This window comes from Pseudophryne corroboree, chromosome 2 (genome assembly GCF_028390025.1).
Source record: "Pseudophryne corroboree isolate aPseCor3 chromosome 2, aPseCor3.hap2, whole genome shotgun sequence".
Classification (NCBI taxonomy): Eukaryota; Metazoa; Chordata; class Amphibia; order Anura; family Myobatrachidae; genus Pseudophryne; species Pseudophryne corroboree.
Window position 1 is genome coordinate 641808716 of NC_086445.1, and position 20614 is coordinate 641829329.

Consider the following 20614-nt stretch of genomic DNA (forward strand, 5'->3'; position numbering starts at 1 on the left):
TGTTGTCCTCCCTTCTTTTATTTGCCCTTTTTCTCACTTACTTGTATAACCTTTGTGATATTTCTTTTTCCCACACTTGCTCTTCTTCCCCTCACTCGTCTTTGCTTTTATAGTTTTTTTCTGATATGTGTTCACCCTGTCTCACACTTGTAGTCCAATTCAGTTACCTGTGAGTTGCCACCAAAACAATTTTGCTGGATATGTTGTACTTTTCTGCTTACTGCACATGGAGGTGTTAGGAGAAATGTCGTAGGTGGTCATTCCGACATGATCGCACGCTAGGTTTTTTCGCTGCACTTCGATCAGGTCAGAACTGCGCATGTGTATGCACCGCAATGTGCAGGCGCGTCGTACGGCTACAAAGCGGATCGTTACTCGACGATGGATTGTACGAAGAATCCATTCTCACAGCCGATCGCAAAGGACATTGACAGAAAGAGGGCATTTGTGGGTGTCAACTGACCATTTTCTGGGAGTGTTTGGAAAAACGCAGGCGTGTCCAAGCGTTTGCAGGGCGGGTGTCTGACGTCAATTCCGGCTCCGGACAGGCTGAAGTGATTGCAAGAGCTGAGTAAGTTCAGAGCTACTCAGAAACGGCACAAAATGTTTTTGTATAGCTCGGCTGCACATGCGATCGCACACTTGCAAGGCTAAAATGCACTCCCCTGTGAGCAGCGACCAGTGCTTAAAGTGGTCCTAGAGAGGTGGTGGATCTCACCCCCCCCTCCCCAAGGTGCCCATGTAATAAAGTTATTGCGCGCCGTGCCGCAAAAAGGGGGCGTGGCCTCAAGAAAGGGGCATGGTCACACAATAGTAATAATGCCCACAGTAGCAGCACCCCGTAATACACATAATGCCCACAGCAGTAGCGCCCCTTATACAATGCCCACAGTAGTAGTGCTCCTTATGCAATGCCCACTGTACTGGTAGTACCCACAGTGGTAGTGCCCCTTATATAGAGCCCATAGTAGTGGTGCCCCTTATGCAATGCCCTCAGTAGTAGTGCCCCTTATGTCCCCAGGAGTGATGCCCCTTATGAAGTGCCCCCTTTACAATGCCCTCATTAGTAGTGCCCCCAGTAGTAATGCCCTTAATGGTAATGCCCCTGTGTAGTATTGCCCCCAGTAGTAATGTTGCCTGTAGTAATGCCCCCAGTCGTTTAGCCCCATGTAGTTTAGCCCCAGTAGTTATGCCTCCAGTGGTAATGCCCCTGCAGTTATAACCCCACTGTAGTTTAGCCCCTATAGTTTAGCCCCCATGTAGTTTGCCCGTTAGTAATGCCCCCAGTGGTTTAGCCCCAGTAGTTTGCCCACTTGTAGTTTAGCCCCCAGTCGTAATGCCCCCCTGTAGTTTGCCCCCTTGTATTTCAGCCCCTGTAGTTATGCCCCCAGTAGTAATGCCCCCAAGTAGTAATGCCCCCAGTAGTTTAACCCCTGTAGTTATGCCTCCAGTAGATTAGCCCCCCTGTAGTTTGCCCCCAAGTAGTAATACCCCTGTAGTTATACCCCCAGTAGTAATGCCCTCCCGTAGTTTGCCCCCAGTAGTTTAACCCCTGTAGTTATGCCCCCCTGTAGTAATGCCCCCAAGTAATAATGTCCCGGTAGTTATACTCCCAGTAGTATTGCCCTCCTGTATTTTGCTCCCAATAGTAATGCCCTCCTGTAGTTTGCCCCCAGTAGTTAGCCCCTGTTAGTAATGCCCCCAGTAGTTAGCCCCCATGTACTTTGCCCCCTTGTAGCTTGCCCCCTTGTAGTTTAGCCCCCAGTAGTAATGCCCCCAAGTAGTAATGCCCCCAAGTAGTTTAACCCCTATAGTTATGCCCCCAGTAGTTTAGCCCACTTGTAGTTTGCCCCCAAGTAGTAATGCCCTCCTTTAGTTTGGTCCCAGTAGTTGGCCCCCGTTAGTAATGCTCAGTAGTGAGCTCCTGCCTCCGGCTGCCCGCTGTGGAGAGAGAGCCGGGCGCCCGCAGGTAACACAATCTCAGCGGGCACCCAGCATCTTCCAGCGGCGCCGGCACACTTCGGGTTAGGTGAGCAGGAGGAGGCAGAACTGCGTTCTGTCTCCAAGTGGAACTGACGAAACGCTGTTCCGCCGCCTTTCTGGCTCAATTTAACCACTGGCGGCGACTGTGCGTTTGCACGGCTGCTAAAAACAGCTAGCGAGCGATCACCTCGGAATGACCCCCATAATCTATGTGCTTGTGCATAGAATTTGCTCACGTGATTGTATGTGACTTTTATCCTTCTTTCTCACTCTCCTTTCCAGGCTGTGTTTCTCATGCACACTGTATAATGCTGCCTTCATGTAGCAATTTTTTTATATTATTTCCTGACAGAGAAATGTGTGAAATTCCTCAACCAAATGTAAAATTAGGCAAATGCTTCACAGAGTAGTTTTACTATTCACTCATCTTTACTCTCAGTCTATATATACAGTTGATGGCTGGCTTGAAAAACATCTGATCAGTGTTGTTAGAAATTAAATAAATCTTTTGTCACTTTATTTTTTTACAGTATGTACAGGTTTGTGTCACTGTATATATATTTTGGCAGCAAATACAGGCAGAATTAAGAAACTGTGCAATACTTTTGCATCTCGTAAATTTGAGCTGTGTGTACAGTATCTGGCATTTGCAGACCCTTGTGCTTGGAGAAGTGGGTCAGGGGCATTCAGATGTACAGTAAGTGCAGCAACAGTAAGGGCATGAAGAGGTAATTTTAGCACACCCTTTAATAGGTGACTTATCTTGGGTTACACACAGTGGTCACAGTGAGCCACTATATACTGTATATCATACCGAAACATTTCTCCACTGATCCAATGTCACAAGCAAATTTGTAATTTGTCTCCCTTGCAGAAGTCATACTGGGTGAGCTAGTCATTACATAGGTGTTAGTGCATTTTCTATGCCACTTGTATAACTCAGTCAGTAATAGAGACACACTGTAAGGTGGAAGTTAATACCCCTTTCAGACTGCATGAGGCAGGTTGCACATGGGAGCCTGACACGGGAGCTCCCAGCATGCGACCCGCCTCAGGTTCCCTGGGGCCGCTGACTGCAACCCGGCATATTGCCAGGTTGGTTACGCAGCGGAGGCAGCGCTTGGAGATCACATGATCTCCAAGCGCCACTCGTACACAGAGAGTGAACAGGAAACGGGTCAAATCGACCCAGCTCCCGTTCGCACCGCACAGTAGGTCAGGTTGAAGACGTGTTCAACCCCGCTCACAACCAGGGTTGAAATACCAGATCACTTGACCCGGTATTTCAACCCTTGCACCTTTCAGACCGCACATGAACACGGGTTATTCGCGTTCCTGTGCCAATAACCTGTGTTCAGTGGTGGCGGTCTGAAAGGGGTATAATATTTCTGAATGATGTTCTGGCAAAACTTCACCTTAAATTTAGAATCTTTCCCTCAGTAGAATGAACTATTCAGCAGTGTATGCCAAAGGCAGGTACTTTAGTGACTGAGTGTGATATCTACATATACTGTAGGATATTAATTTCACTCTTAGGAGCATATGTACTTAGCCATGGAGAGACAAAAACTACCAACCAAATAGCGTCTGACTGTCATTTTTCAAACATAGGCCCAGATGTATTAAGCCTTAAAAAGGGATAAAGTAGAGAGTGGCAAAGAGTGATAAAGTACCAACCAGTTACAAACTGTCATTTTTCAAACACAGCCTGTAACATTGCAGTTAGGAAGCTGACTTGCTGGTACTTTATCTCTCTTTATCACTCTCTACTTTACCACTTTTCAAGGCTTAATACATTTGCCACACAGCCTGTAATATGGCAGTTAAGAGCTGATTGGCTGGTACTTTGGTTCTCTCCACTCTATCACTTTCCAAGGCTTAGTACCTCTCTACCTATGTCTGGTTTTCTGTCTGTGTATGTTTTCTTGTTGGTGTGTGTGTCTGTGTTTCATCTTTCTGTCTATGTGCATTATGTTTGTGTGTGTGTGACATAATATAGGGTGGTATTCATGTGACCGCCGGTCAGCTGACCGACAGTCACATGACCTCCTCCACCAGCCCGATGGGTCACTATCCCGATGGTCGGCATGCCGACCAACAGGGACTATTTCCACTCGTGGGTGTCCACGACACCCATAGAGTGGGAATAGAACCCGTGGCGACCGCAGGTCGCCACCGAGCCCGCAGCGTGGTGAGCGCAGCGAGCCCGCAATGGCTTGCTGCACTTGCCCCTCCCCGCCGGGATCCCGGCGTCGGTATGCTGCCGGGATCCCTGCGTCGGTAAGCTGACCGGCGGTCTCCTGACCGCCGGTCAGCAGTACTACACCCATAATATAGGTGCAGTAGCACTTTACATTTCTTTGTAGTTTAATAACTGTTGTTTAAAAGCATGTAAATTTATGTCTAAGATTAAGTGAAACCTGTCAATTCCCTCCAGCTTTGTGTCTAGACAAATTCCAGCCATGCAGTTATATTTACCATACTGCCACTTCTTAATTTCCACTTCAACAACTCATTTAACATATACAGTACAGTATGTTAAGCACGTTCCTTATAAAGCAGGAGACCTGCGCCCACACAAGATATTCAGATTTTGAGTTGATGATGATGATTACTATATACTGTATATGATGCGGAAACATAAGTGTAAAGTTGCATGCTTGACAATAGGAAACAGGCATCTTCACTGCAAATCACCATGAGTATGTCTGTACATGTAAATAGCTAGGTATGGCGTTGCAGGATCACACATGTGCCATGGACTGGAAGTCTGGAATTCAGCTTTCAGTTCCATTTTTGTCAATACAAAACAATAGTAATAACATTTTGAAAAAAAGATTTTAAAATATATACTAAAAACATCAATATGTATTTTAAAAAAATGCATTTAACTAAATAAAACATTATTTTTTCAGCGGGCGGCCCTTCTATAAACACCTTGAGAAAGTGATAAAGATAAGTGTATGAGGGATGTGCAATAAGTTTCCGGATGTGCAGTGCATAGGTAGAATAGACACAATCTGAATGTTTGGTTGTGAACTATACTCTCTGTCTAAAGTTTTTATGAAGCAGCACGGCACACCAAAGAAGCCACTGGAGAGCCATGATCTTCTACAACTACAAGAGTGGTCTGCAACAGCAGGAGAGTTTTGACCGACTGCATGCTGCTTTTGGGGAGAAAGCACTGCCCCTAACCACTGTGTTTGAGTGGTTTGGAGAATTTCAGACAGTCCCTGGAAGATAAGGAGAGCTGTGGCCAACCTCTGTCCGCCATCACAAGGACAACGTTGCTGTCGTACAGGCCTTAGTTGAGGTGAATGCCAGAGTGACCATGGCTCAGTTATAGAAGGAGATATACATCTCATCAGCACCCATCCACTTGATACTTCATGAAAAGCTTGACATGAGCCCGGTTTTTGCATGCTCGGTGCCCCATCAGCTGACTCAAGAGTATAAGGAGGCTCGGGTGTCTTAGTTCCGCAACATGCTGGCCGGTCGGTCAAACGCTGTCTGGCAGATTATCAGTAGTGATGAATCCTGGATCTACAGTTTCGGCCCCGAGACCAATCAACAGTTGGCCCTGTGAACCCCAGTTGGAGGTGAGCCACCACAGAAGTTCCAACATGAGCACAGTATGGTCAAGCAGATGGTGCCTGTTTTTGTAGCCTAGACTGGTCATGTAGCTACCATACCACTCGTGCAGCAGCACACCGCCATTGGGGACTGGAACACTAACCAATGCCTGCAGCAAGTTCAAGAAGCCATTTCCAAGTGCCGTCCAAGAATTCACACTCATGGCGCCCTTCGCTATCACAACAATGTACCTTCCCACAAGTCCAGGAAAGTGGTGGATTTTCTGGCCCATGAATACATCCAGGAGCTTTGTCATCCTGCATACAGTCTAGACCTGGTCCCTTGCGACTTCATAGTTTTCCCACAAATCAAGTGCAAGATGCGTGGGATTCGTTTTGAGTCTCCAGAAGCTGCAGTGGAAACCTTCATCCAGCATATAGAAGACATACCTGCTTCGGACTGGTCCAACTGCTTCACCAAGTGGTTTGATCGTATGCAACTTTGCATAGACTCCTCTGACGAATCCTATAAAAAAAATGTAAATTCACTTTGTTTGTAAATACAATACTTTTTATGAATATGGAAAGTTATTGCACACAGCTTATATCTCAAAAGCCTGTTTGAAGTTTTGTAGAGAGGTGGAAAGTCTGATGGGGAGAGGTAGAGAATTCCAGAGATAGGGAGCAGCAAATGGAAAATCTTGGAGGCAGTAATGGGAGGAAAAATCAGTTGGGAGGCAGCATGTCTTTGTGGAGTGAGACTGTAAAGGGGGAGAAGGTCAAAGATGTAATTGGGAGTGGAATGGGTGATGGCCTTAGAAGTAAGTGAGTGTGAGAATCTTGAATTGGATTCTGAAGGGGAAGGGGAGCCAGTGTAGAGCTTGTAAGAGTGAGGCGGTGGAAGAAGTACATTTGGAGAGTAAGATGAGCCAGGCAGCAGCATTGAGGATAGATTGGAGTGGATAGAGGTGTTTGTCAGGGAGGCCAGATAGGAAGAGATTACAGTAGTCCAGTCTGGAGACAACCAGTAAGTTTATGAGGGTAGAATCTATGGTGAAAAAGGGTATGATCCTGGATATATTTTTGAGATGAAGTGGCTGGACTGCGAGAGGTACTGAATGTATGGTTTAAAGGAGAGAGAGAGACATCATGTATAAGTCCAAAGCAGCATACTTGGGGACTAGAGGACTTGGGGGCTAGTTGTGCCATCAATAGATAATTAAATTGTGGGAAGTGAGGTTATGTGGGAGGGTGGGAAGATAATCAGCTCAGTTTTTGATATGTTACATTTATGGAAGCACTTGGACATCTAAGAAGAGATAGCAGAGAGACAGTTTGGGATACGAGTGAGGAGAGATGGGGAAAGGTCAGGAAAGGAAAGATAGATTTGAGTATCATCAGTTTAGAGATGATAATTGAAGTCAAATGAGCTAATGATCTTTCCTAAAGAGCATACATAGACAGAGAACTGGAGAGGTCCCACAACAGAACCTTGGGGGACACTTATTGTTAGTGGAATTGGGGGGAAGTGGAGTCATTGGAAGAGGCAGAGAAGCAAGTGTCAGAGAGGTACTGTAGGAGGACAGCCATGAGAGGGCAGTATCATGCAAACCAAGGGAGTGAAGGATTTTTAGGAGAAGAGGGTGGTCCACGGTGTCAAAAGCAGCAGAAATGTCAAGGAGAGTGTAGTGGCACTTGGATTTGGCAGCAAGGAGGTGATTGCAGACTTTCCTGAGGGCAGTTTCAGTGAAGTGGAGAGGATGCAAGCCAGATTGAAATGGATCTTGTTGGGAGTGAGAGGAAAGAAAGGCAGTAAGGTGGTTGTAGACAAAATGCTTGAGGAGTTTGGAGGCAAAGGGAGAGGAGATATGGGTCGGTAGTTGAAGAGTGTTAGGTTTGAGAGTAGGTTTTTTTAAGAACAGGGAGACAAGGGCATGCTTGAATGCAGAGGGGGAGATTGAGGAGATGGGCAAGATGGGGACAGACTGAAGGAGAGAGGTAGCAGAGAAGGTGGGAGGGGATAGGGACAAGTGGGGAGGTGGTGGTGGTGTGGGGACTCACCACATACAGGGGAAAAGAACGTCGGGGTTAGTAGGAAGGATAGTGACGGGTGATCAGGGAAAGGAGGGGCGGGTTGTTTCGGGTCTGGTGGGATGTGATGTCCTGCTGTATGGAGTCAATTTTTGATGTGAAGTGAGTGGCAAAGTCAAGGGCAGAGAGTGATGAGGGTAGTTGAGGTGGGGTGTAGTCAGGGGAGGGAGTTGACAGTGGCAAAGAGATGCTGGGGATTAGAGGACTGGGTGAAGATGAGGTTCTAGAAATACGACTGTTTAGAGAGGGAAAAGGCAGTACTGTGGTATAAGAGCATAAATTTGATTGGAGTTGCTGGACGTCTGCCTAAGAGCGTGATTTCCTCCACGGTCTTTTGGCAATAAGTGAACATTTTTGCAGATATCTGGTGAGTTTGGAAAGCCAGGGTTGAGGTGTATACGAGGCTGAATAGTGGTCGTTGGAGCAACAGACGTAAGGTAGGCATTGTACAAGGAAGTGGCTTGATCAGGGCAGGATAGAGAGAGAATAGGAGAAAGAAGTGAATCGAACAGGGAGGAAAAGGAAATGGTGTAGATAGCCTCAGTATTATGCTTAGTGATAGCAGCCATAGGAGGCAGAGGTGGAGAAGCAGAGAGGGATAAGTTAAAAGAGAGTAGGTGATGGTGTGAGAGGTGGAATAGGGAGTTGGAGTAGTCAGAAATATCACAAGGGAAAGTGAAGACCAGATCAAATGAGTGCCCACTCACATGGGAGGGTGAGGTGGTCCACTGGGAGAGAAAGTAATGATGTGAGGTTAAGTAGTTTAGCAGCAGAAGATTGTGTGGGGATATTGATTAGGATATTGATATCACCAAAGATAATGTGGAGGGAATGTCTGAAGAGAGGAAGTGAGGAAGCCAGGAAGCAAAGTTGTCGAGGAATTTGGTGGGATCAAGGGTCAAGGGGACGGTAAATTACAGCTACTCAAAGGTGAAAAGGCTGGAAGAGGCGTATAGCATGGACCTTAAATGTGGAAATCATAAGGGATGATTCTGGGCGTATGAATTGGTAGGAGCAGCCAGAGGATAGAAGGATTGGGAATGTGAGGCCCCCAGTGAGAGAGCAGCAGGAGAAGTGGTGTCAGAGTAAGAAAGCCATGTTTCTGTAATGGCTATGAAGTTCTGGGAGTTCGAGATGAAAAAGTCATGGGTGGGAACTAATTTATTACCGACATCTGGCGTTCCAAAGACCACAGGAGAGAGGGAAAGAGTTTGTGGGAGAGATGTGAATGAGATTATCAGGGTTGCTGTAGAATTGATGTGAGAATAATTTGGATGGCAGGGATAAAGCGGGTGTAGTATTTGTGCAGGCTCCTAAAATAGGAGGGGAAACTGCAGGAGGAGGGCAGGGAGGGAGTATAGTGTGATGTGGATGGAGGTGAAGGTAAGTTACAGGGAAATGGGGAGGGAACAGGGCCCAGTGGTGGGGTAGTAGGCCCATGGTGGGGCAGAGGTGGCTGAAATTGGGGTAGCAGGAGAGCAGTGGAAGGGAGCGAAGGGGTGGGCAGTAGACAGAGGAAGGGAGAGAGGAGGAGATGTATGAGACTAGGGGGGAAGGAGAGAGATGTTAGAAGGGGGCAAAATAAAAGATTAGGTAGACAAAGAGTGATGTGGGGGTTGATGAAAACCTGAACATAGCCGGGATGAGGTAACTGGGTGGTGGAAAATTGGAAATAGGAGTGGAGACAGAACAGTAGAATTGCAGAAGAGCAGGTGAAAGTACAGTGTTGGTAAATGTGTATGTTCAATGGCAATAATATAGTTTCAAGCTAAATAAAAGTGATTATAAGGTTGCATACATTACATTTAAAAGTAAACTGTTAGAATTTTGGGGTTGTAAGAGTAGGGAAAAAGCAATTGTAATTTAGACAGGACTTTCAAAAATATATAAAGGTAAAATTACATTGGTACAGCTGTGAATTGAGATGCTTGTGGTAAACTAAAAGCATAAATATACGTAGTTGCAGATGAAATGGAAAGGTCTTGCAGTGTTCCTAACACACATTAAATAATGACTGTTAAATAATGGAATTGTGTGTTGTGTAGACTAAGTGGACTCCATTTGCTTTTTAAAAGCAGTTCTCCATTGTTTCAGATTTTGGGTAGAATGTTCTTCTATTTTCCTTCGGTTTAACATCGATGTTACTTCGAAATTATGTTTACAATTTTAGCTATACTTTGAATAGATGTACTTAGAATAGATGGACACAAGCCTCCCTTGATATGAGTTCTGTATTAAGTATTGTACCTTATTTTAGCCTTCAAATACCACTGCTTACTTGACTATAGCTAGCATGTGGTCAAAAACTAATTAGAAATGTGCAAAAGTACAGGAATCTTTTGTGCCCACCTATGGGCCTTGCATGGGGCGGACTTTCACTCTGACTGGGCGGCAACTATCCGATCACAAACCTCTGCAAATTCGCACAGGTGCGATGAGATCTGAATTAGGCCCTTAGTGTGGCAGTCAAACAGGCCATTTCAGAAGCGAAGTTTCAGTGCTAGTCTTCCAATTCCACTTTTGCTTTACTATTCCATGTAATGGCTATTTTGCATTGTATTTGTAAAGTAACATTTTACTCCATTCCTAGTACAGTATATGAATAGAGCTTGGATGGCAATTCATTCTTTTGGTCTTTGTTTTCAGGTTTACCAGTATAATGGTATCTTGAAGTTAATCACCCTTTTCCAGAGCTCCAATCAGAATGTGCAGCAGGCTGCAGCTGGCGCACTAAGAAATCTGGTATTCAAAAATAACCCAAATAAAATTGAGACAAGCCGCCAAGGAGGTGTTCGAGAGGCAGTCAGTCTTTTGAGGAGGACGCCCAATCAGGAAACCCAGAAACAGTTAACAGGTCAGCAATTTGTGCTAAAATGTCACATCTAAATGTATTTGCTATATTTGGTAAGAAACAAAGAGCACATATACTGTACATATGTACATACTGTACATATGCAATAATGCTACAATACAATGGTCTAATATGTACCTAATGTAAACCCTTTAAATGTAAATAAACCATGCATCATATTAAGAGTACAAATTATATATTTTTTTCTAAACACTATGTTTTAAGACTAATGTTATAGTAATAGCAATGTTCTAAACACAAGCTACTATGTCAAAACAGACAAACTACAATAAAAGACAATAAAAGACAAGACAAAAAGAGAAAGCACATTTTATGGAAGCATACATCTGCTCATTGGGCCTAATTCAGAGTTGATCGCAGCAGCAAATTTGTTAGCAGTTGGGCAAAACCATGTGCACTGCAGGTGGGTCAGGTGTAACATGTGCAGAGAGAGTTAGATTTGGGTGGGGGGTGTTCAAACTGAAATCTAAATTGCAGTGTAAAATTAAAGCAGCCAGTATTTACCCTGCACAGAAACAAAATAACCAACGAAATCTAACTCTCTGCAAATGTTATATCTGCCCCCCCTGCAGTGCACATGGTTTTGCCCAACTGCTAACAAATTTGCTGCTGCGATCAACTCTGAATTACCCCCTTTGTCAGCTAGAAATCATGGATTTTTGTAGTAGGCGTCAGCATTGGTCTACACTACATATATGAGTGTTTTTGGCAGATGAGTAGCCAAGTACTATACAGGTATTTCCACCCAACCATTTACTGTTTAAACATATGGAGGGGTATTAATATAATTAACTAGCAAATATTTTAGTCTGTTATGGCTGAAACTCCCATATTTTGCTCCTATCTAAACTACTTTAATTTATTAAGGTTTCTGAAAAATATTTGCTTAAGAGATCAAGGGGTCTATTTACTAAGCCTTGGATGAAGATAAAGTGGACGGAGATAAAGGGCCTATTTCAGACCTGATCATAGCAGAAACTTTGTTTGCAGATGGGCAAAACCATGTGCACTGCAGGTGTGGCAGATATAACATTTGCAGAGAGTTAAGGTGCATACACACGGAGAGATTTTAACTATGAGAGATTTTGACTGAGCGTTTTCCCTTGAACTGGCAGTAGAAGATTTTGACTACGGTAACTTTTCCAGCGATTTTGACTATGGGCGATTTTGGCTAACTCATTTAAACAAGGGGATGCTTTTTCTTTTCCAGCGACCTAGCCAAAATTGACAATTTTTAGCAGCGATAGCGACCTGGCAGGGACGCATCATCGCTATCGCTGGCTGTGTACACACAGAGCGATATGCACGAACTGTCTGAGCGATTTTGACTATATAGTCAAAATCGCTCAGCTATATCGCTCCGTGTGTATGGACCTTTAGATTTGGGTGGGTTATATTGTTACTGTGCAGGGTAAATACTGGCTGCTTTATTTTTAGACTGAATTTAGATTTCAGTTTGAACACACCCCACCCAAATCTAACTCTCTCTGCACATGTTATATCTGCCCCAGTGGCGTAACTAGAAATTTTTCTCCCCCAAGCCAAAAAATTCTTTGGCGCCCCCCCCCCCAATCCGCGTGCCGCAAAAGGGGCGTGACTTCGTTGAAATGGGCGTGGCTTCTCATAAAGGGGCGTGGCATTGCAGGAAAAGACTACCTCATACCCCAGTTTTGCAACCTGCACGCCCAGATGTTAGCCACCACAGGAAAGAAAAAAAATCCTGATTCATGCCCCTTACATTATTTGTCATGTTTACTCCTTATAGTAATGCCCAGTATACATTATGCCACATACTGCAATGGCCCTTAGACATTATGCAACACACAATAATGCACACACCGTAATGCTCCCGACACATTATGCCACACACCGTAATGCCTGTGACACATTATGACAGGAATCGCAATGACCCTGAGACATTATACCACATACCACAATGCTCGTGATATAGTATACAACACACCGTAATGCTTGACACATTATGACACACACCGCAATGTCCGTGATACATTATGCCACACACTGCAATGACCCTGAGACATTATACCACATATCACAATGCCCGTGATATAGTATACCATACACCGTAATGCCTGTGACACATACTGCAATGCCCGTTATAACCTATGCCACACACCACAATGCCCGTTATACATTATGCCACACTGCAATGCCCCTGAGACATTATACCACAATGCCCGTGATATAGTATGCCACACACTGTAATGCCTATGACACATTATGACACACACCGCAATGTCCGTGATACATTATGCCACACACCGTAATGCCCATTACACATTAAGTCCTACAGTAAGGCTTCTGATTACTTTTATATTACCTGCTCGTTGCCAGGGGTTTCATGCTCTTGGTTCTATGCACGGTGCCAGGGGTTTTCATGCTCAGGGTGTCATGCTCGTTGCCAGGGGTTTCATGCACTTGGTGTCATGCTCGTTGCCAGGGGGTAGTGCTTGTTGCTAGGGCTGTGCTCTCCCAGTGCCACATATGCCCCCAGTGCCAGATATTCCCCCACAGTGCCAGGTACTCACATGCCCCCAGTGCCAAATATAGCCACCCCCCTCCCATGTGTCAGGTACACATATACCCCTCCAGTGCCACATATGCCCCCAGTGCCAGATATTCCCCCACAGTGCCAAGTACTCACATGCCCCCAGTGCCAAATACAGCCCCCTTTCCCCCCCATGTGCCAGGTACACATGTACGCCCCCAGTGCCACATATGCCCCCAGTGCCACATAAGCCCCCCTCCCCCTGTGCCACATATGCCCCCAGTGCCACATAAGCCCCCTTCCACTGTGCCACATATGCCCCCAGTGCCACATAAGCCCCCCTCCCCCTGTGCCACATATGCTCCCCCAGTGCCCCCCCCCCCCGCGCTGTTTTGTGTTGGAGGGACACGGAGGGCACAGCGCGCACCTCTCCTGTGTCCCTCCTGGGTCTCCGGCGGGTCTGCGAAAGGAAGTGCCGGTTCGTGAGCCAATCAGAGCTCACGAACGGCACTTCCTTTATTAGACCCGCCGGAGACCCAGGAGGGACACAGGAGAGGCGCGCGCTGTGCCCTCCATGTCCCTCCTTACAGCAGCGGAGGGAAGGAGGAGACCGCAGTTTGACATGCGGACTCTTTTCCGCATGCCAATCTGCGCTAAATCAGTGGCGCCCCTCGCCCCCAAGCTACCGCGAGGGCTGCGGGGGCAGTAGTTACGCCACTGATCTACCCCACCTGCAGTGCACATGGTTTTGCCCAATTGCTAACAAATTTGCTACTACGATCAGGTCTGAATTAGGCCCAAAGTACTGTACCAGCCAATCAGATCCTAACTGCCATGCATCAGGCTTTGTTTGAAAAATGACAGGAGCTGATTGGCTGGTACTTTATCTCCGTCTGCTTTATCTCCATCCAAGGCTTAGTAAATAGACCCCCAAATTCTTCTTTCAGCTGTTGAAGGTTTTTAAGGGGCCATTCTTGGATATGAAAAAAATATGTCACCAACCTCCATACTGTACATCTTAGAGATGGATTTGCTTTAAAGGATCACGCAATCCAATTATTCTTTACAGAACAAATCTTATTGTCCCGTAACCACAAATGCTTGCTACTTGTTGGAATCAAAGCTATAGCCATTAATCTATTAAAATACATGTGTATACATATAGAAGAAGTCAATTAAAATGTTTCTTTAATGCTGTGTTTTTTGGACATAGCAGTTTATTATAATGGGCAACTACTGTAAAAGGTGTTATATGCAATGCCAGCCCTAATGCTTACTGTATGTGACCCTGCAGACAGCAACCACATTTCTCATATGTCCTAGAGGATGCTGGGGTCCACTTCAGTACCATGGGGTATAGACGGTTCCGCAGGAGCCATGGGCACTTTAAGACTTTTTAAGGGTGTGAACTGGCTCCTCCCTCTATGCCCCTCCTCCAGACCTCAGTTTAGAAAATGTGCCCAGGCACACTGGATGCACTCCATAGGAGCTCTACTGAGTTTCTCTGAAAGACTTGTGTTAGGTTTTTTATTTTCAGGGAGGACTGCTGGCAACAGTCTCCCTTCTTCGTGGGACTGAGGGGGCAGAAGTAGGAACCAACTTCCTGAATAGTTTCATGGCTCTGCTTCTGGCTGACAGGACACCATTAGCTTCTGAAGGGTACTGAACGCTAGCTGCGGCTATGTGCTCACTCCCACAGCCCGCCGTCACCCCCCTTACAGAGCCAGAAGTCAGAAGACAGGTGAGTGTAAGAAGAAAAGGATCTTCAGACATCATGACGGCTGAAAGGTACCACGCAGCGGGCGGGAACGCTGCGCGCCATGCTACCCACACACACAGGCACTGCAGGGGAAACGAGTCATTACGGGGGCGGGGCTTCCTCCTCAGTCAGCCAGCACACTGCTCAGCACCATTTTCTCTCCCTCCAGGCTGCAGAGAAGAATGCTAGTCCTCCTCCACTGCTGAACTAAGTATCAGGGTGCAAAACAGGGGGGGCACAGGGAAATTTGGTGCTATATATATACATATATAATATATTGTGTGATTATAAAAGCGTTGCAGGTCTGTGGGCATTTTGTGTTACACAGACATTTTATTACTGGCGCTGGGTTGTGAACTGGCAAATCCTATCTGTGTCCTTCTGACAGACTTTACTGTGGGTCTGTCCCTTATAAGTCCCGGAGTGTCTGTGGTGTGGTTGTGCACGTGTGTGACATGTCTGAGGCAGGGAGCTCTTCCCCTGAGGGAGCCATTTTAGGGACACAGAGTTGGAATGTGGTGGCACTGCCGACACACCATGAGCCTGAATGGGTGAAAGAATTACGTGATAGTGTGAATGATATCAGTAAGAGATTAGATAAGTCGTCTCATGCAGAAAGCTGGAGAAAATCAGTGGAAGATGTGATTTTAGTGGTTCTGCTTTTTCATCCACAGGCGTGACCTCTGGACCATTTGCACAAATAGTACAAACTGATACCGGCACGGACTCTGATTCCTGTGTCGACACTAGTGATTCCAGGGAAATAGATCCTAAATTGGCAAAAAGCATTTAGTACATGATTGTTGCTATAAGGCAGGTTTTGGAAGTTACGGAAGCCCCTCCGGTACCTCAGGAGAAGGATTATTTTTATAAAGAAAAGAAAATTAATGTAACTTTCCCTCCTTCTCACGAGCTAAATACTCTTTTTGAGGGAGTTTGGGCAAACCCTTAAAAGAAATTTCAGATTCCCAAAAGGATTCAGGTTGCTTATCCTTTCCCGGCAGAGGACAGGAAAAGGTGGGAGTCACCCCCAGTTTTAGACAGTGCCCTGTCACGGTTAACAAAAAAGGTGATTCTCCCTGCACCTGTAACGGCTTCACTAAAGGACCCGGCAGACCGCAAGTTGGAGACTACGTTAAAATCTATTTATGTGGCCAACGGTACACTGCTCAAGCCCACCATTGCTTGCGCGTGGGTGAGTAGTGCTATTGAAAAATGGTCTGATAAGTTGTCATCTGAAATTGACACGATAGATAGAGACGAGATACTCCTAAAATTAGGTCATATCAAAGATGCTGCTGCATACATGCTAGAGGCCATGAAGGATATTGGGCTTTTAGGTTCAAAAGCCGCTACCATGGCAGTCTCGGCTAGGAGGGCATTGTGGATTCGCCAGTGGAATGCTGACGCAGATTCCAAGAGAAATATGGAAGCTCTCCCGTATAAAGGTGAGGCCTTGTTTGGAGATGGGCTGGATGCGTTGGTCTCTGCGGCTACTGCAGGTAAGTCGACATTCTTGCCTTATGCTCCAGGACCGACAAAAAAGACACATCACTCTCAGATGCAGTCCTTTCGGCACAACAAATATAAAAAGGCCAAAGGTTCCCCTTTCTTTGCAGGTAGAGGGAGAGGACAAGGAAAAAAGTCTGCAGCGTCTCACGGATCGCAGGAGCAGAAGTCCACCCCTGCATCTGCCAAATCTGCAGCATGACGCTGGGGCTCCCTTGCGGGAGTCCGCTTGAGTGGGAGCACGTCTGAAACTTTTCAATCAGATCTTGGCGCAATCTGGCCTGGTCCCTTGGGTCTTGCAAATAGTGTCCCAGGGATACCAGCTGGAGTTTCAAGCAATCCCCCCATGCCGATTTTTCAAATCGACCTTGCCAGCTTCTCTTCCAGACAGAGAAGTAGTAAAGGCAGCAGTTCAAAAATTATGTCAGAATCAAGTCATTGTCCTGGTACCCTTGTCACAGCAGGGAGGAGGTTTTTATTCAAGCCTCTTCGTAGTTCTGAAGCCGGACGGCTCGGTCAGACCAATTCTGGACCTAAAATCTCTGAATCTCTACCTGAAAAGGTTCAAGTTCAAGATGGAATCTCTGAGGGCAGTGATTTCCAGTCTGGAGGAAGGAGATGTCATGGTGTCGGTAGACATAAAAGATGCCTACTTACATGTTCCCATTTATCCTCCACATCAGGCTTATCTGAGGTTCGCGATACAGGATTGCCATTACCAGTTACAGACGTTGCCGTTCGGACTCTCCACGGCACCAAGGGTATTCACCAAGGTGATGGCAGAGATGATGGTCCTCCTTCGGCAACAAGGAGTCCATATAATTCCTTACCTGGACGATCTCCTGATAAAACCGAGATCCAAGGAACGGTTGGTGCAGAACATTGCACTCTCCCTGTCAGTGCTCCAATAACACGGTTGGATTTTGAATTTTCCAAAGTCGCAGTTGGAACCAACGATAAGATTGTCTTTTCTTGGGATGATACTGGACACAGAAGTTCAGAGGGTATTTCTTCCAGTGGAAAAAGCTCTGGAGATCCAGAAAATGGTCAAACAAGTTTTGAAATTAACAAGAGTGTCAATACACCAATGCATTCGGTTGTTGGGAAAGATGGTAGCATCCTTCGAGGCCATACAGTTTGGCAGATTCCATGCCAGAGTTTTCCAGTGGGATCTGTTGGACAAGTGGTCCGGATCCCACCTACACATGCACCAGAGGATAATCCTGTCATCCAAAGCCAGGATTTCACTCCCGTGGTGGCTGCACAGTTCTCACCTATTAGAGGGACGCAGATTCGGGATTCAGGACTGGGTCCTAGTAACCACGGATGCAAGTCTCCGAGGCTGGGGAGCAGTCACACAGGGAAGAAGCTTCAAAGGAAAATGGTCAAGTCAGGAATCCTGTCTTCACATAAACATTCTGGAATTTAGAGCCATTTACAACGGCATTCTACAAGCGGTGCATCTTCTTCAAGATCAGCCAATGCAGATCCAGCCGGACAATGTAACAGCAGTCGCGTACATAAACCGTCAGGGCGGAACGAAAAGCAGAGCGGAAATGGCAGAGGTGACAAAGATCCTCCTCTGGGCAGAAAGACATGCAAGAGCTCTGTCGGCAATTTTCATTCCAGAAGTGGACAACTGGGAAGCAGACTTCCTCAGCAGACACGATCTCCATCCAGGAGAGTGGGGCCTCCACCAAGAAGTCTTCGCAGAGGTGACAAGTCTTTGGGGAGTTCCTCAGGTGGACATGATGGCATCCCGTCTCAACAAGAAGCTTCAGAGATTTTGTTCCAGGTCAAGAGACCCTCAAGCAGTAGCAGTGGATGCACTGGTGACCCAGTGGGTGTTTCGGTCGGTATATGTCTTCCCTCCTCTTCCACTGATACCAAAAGTTCTCAAAATAATAATAAGAACAAGGGTTCGAGCAATCCTCATTGCCCCAGACTGGCCAAGGAGGGCTTGGTATCCAGATCTTCAGGAGTTACTCATGGAAGATCCTCGGCCTCTTCCTCCTCGCGAGGACCTGCTATAGCAGGGGCCATGCGTATATCAAGACTTACCGCGGCTATGTTTGACGGCATGGCTGTTGAGCACTGGATACTAGCCCGAAAGGGGATTCCTAAGGAAGTCATTCCCACTCTTGTTCAGGCCAGGAAAGGAGTAACGTCAAAACATTACCACCGTATTTGGAGAAAATATGTGTCTTGGTGTGAATCCAAGAAGGCTCCTACGGAAGTGTTTCAGTTGGGCCGTTTTCTCCATTTTCTGCAGGCAGGTGTGGATGCGGGCCTAAGATTGGGTTCAGTCAAGGTTCAGATTTTGGCCTTGTCAGTTTTCTTTCAATTGGCCTCATTTCCAGAAGTGCAGACATTCGCGAAAGGGGTGCTGCACATCCAACCTCCATTTGTGCCTCCGGTGGCACCATGGGACCTTAATGTGGTGTTGCAGTTCCTTCAATCGGATTGGTTTGAACCTCTACAGGAGATAGAATTGAAGTTTCTCACTTGGAAAGTGGTCATGCTGTTGGCCTTGGCATCCGCAAGGCGGGTGTCTGAGTTGGGGGCCTTGTCTCACAAGAGCACTTACCTGATCTTCCATGAAGATAGGGCAGAGTTAAGAACTCGGCAGCAATTTCTTCCGAAGGTGGTTTCGTCTTTCCATATAAACCAACCTATTGTGGTGCCAGTGGCTACTGACACCTTCACTGCGTCAAAGTCTCTTGATGTGGTCAGAGCTTTGAAAATTTATGTCGCTAGAACAGCTCGGATACGGAAAACAGAGGCTCTGTTTGTCCTGTATGCTCCCAACAAGATTGGGTGTCCTGCTTCTAAGCAGACCATTGCGCGCTGGATCAGAGGGACGATTCAGCACGCTCATTCCACGGCAGGATTGCCGATACCGAATTCGGTAAATGCCCATTCTACTATAAAGGTGGGCTCATCCTGGGCGGCTGCCCGGGGGTCTCGGCATTACAACTTTGCCGAGCAGCTACTTGGTCAGGGGCAAACACGTTTGCAAAGTTTTACAAGTTTGACACCTTGGCCGATGAGGACCTCAAGTTTGGTCAATCGGTGCTGCAGGGTCATCCGCACTCTCCCGTCCGTACTGGAGCTTTGGTATAACCCCATGGTACTGAAGTGGACCCCAGCATCCTCTAGGACGTATGAGAAAACAGGATTTTAATACCTACCGGTAAATCCTTTTCTCCTAGTCCGCAGAGGATGCTGGGCACCCGACCCAGTGCGTACTTTATCTGCAGCTGTTAGTTTGTTGATACATTAGTGTTGTATTACGATTATTTTCAGCATGTTGCTGCAAATTGTTCATGCCCGTTGGCGTGTGCTAAGTTGAATGCCATGTGCGGCATGGTTGAGGTGTGAGCTGGTATGTATCTCACCTTTAGTTTAAAAGTAAATCCTTTCCTCAAAATGTCCGTCTCCCTGGGTACAGTTCCTATACTGAGGTCTGGAGGAGGGGCATAGAGGGAGGAGCCAGTTCACACCCTTCAAAAGTCTTAAAGTGCCCATGACTTCTGCGGAACTGTCTATACCCCATGGTACTGAAGTGGACCCCAGCATCCTCTACGGACTAGGAGAAAAGGATTTACCGGTAGGTATTAAAATCCTGTTTTTACAAAAAGGACCATATGCAACCAGCTCCTATCATGCACCCTCTGCCTCATTATAAAACATTAGCATGGAAGGTACTGCTGTGCATGTATATTTCTACCAAATAGACGGTAAGTTAGTTGGGAGGTTATAAGATATCCATTTAGTTGTAAACTAAGAGATACTATTTTGTAAAGACAAAGACATTTACAGTATATAGCCCTACTTTGGGGAATGTTGGATAACTGTGCTTAAAAAACAGGTTGAGTTGAATGCATATATACACCATGAGCAGAGTTGTACTAATCTCTGCGGTTTGGACTGCCTCTATCTGTACACTTGGTTTGATACCCATCATCATCATCATCATACATGCGCTGTGCGCACTAGCACCAGCCCTATTCTTGGTGAAAAAAGATCCATCTGATAACAGTCATAATTACGCTTCCAGCCAACTCTGCATTGGCCGTAGTTCCCACAATATACCTTCACTGATCATTGCTTTCATGAGAATGCCCTGTAATTTACAAGTGGAGATGTGACTGAAATGCGTACAACTCTGCATCACCTGTACTTGTATACTGTTATTCTGGAGCATATGCAGAGAGACCACGTGTAAGATACACTCTGCAAAGAGGTGTGTGCTCTACTCTGCATCAACCCCATAGTGTGAACTTAAATAAAAGCTTGTATTATAGACAGTCTTTAAA

The 20614-nt window shown here is 46.1% G+C and overlaps 1 protein-coding gene across 1 annotated transcript in view; it reads left to right on the forward strand.

Annotated features, from left to right (window-relative positions):
• The window catches only part of PKP1 (plakophilin 1), a 114262-nt gene that overhangs the window by 62683 nt on the left and 30965 nt on the right, over nucleotides 1-20614 (forward strand). Inside the window, exon 5 of the mRNA XM_063954965.1 lies at nucleotides 10293-10500. Within this exon, the coding sequence (XP_063811035.1) occupies nucleotides 10293-10500 (208 nt within the window). The remainder of the gene's footprint in view (nucleotides 1-10292; nucleotides 10501-20614) is intronic.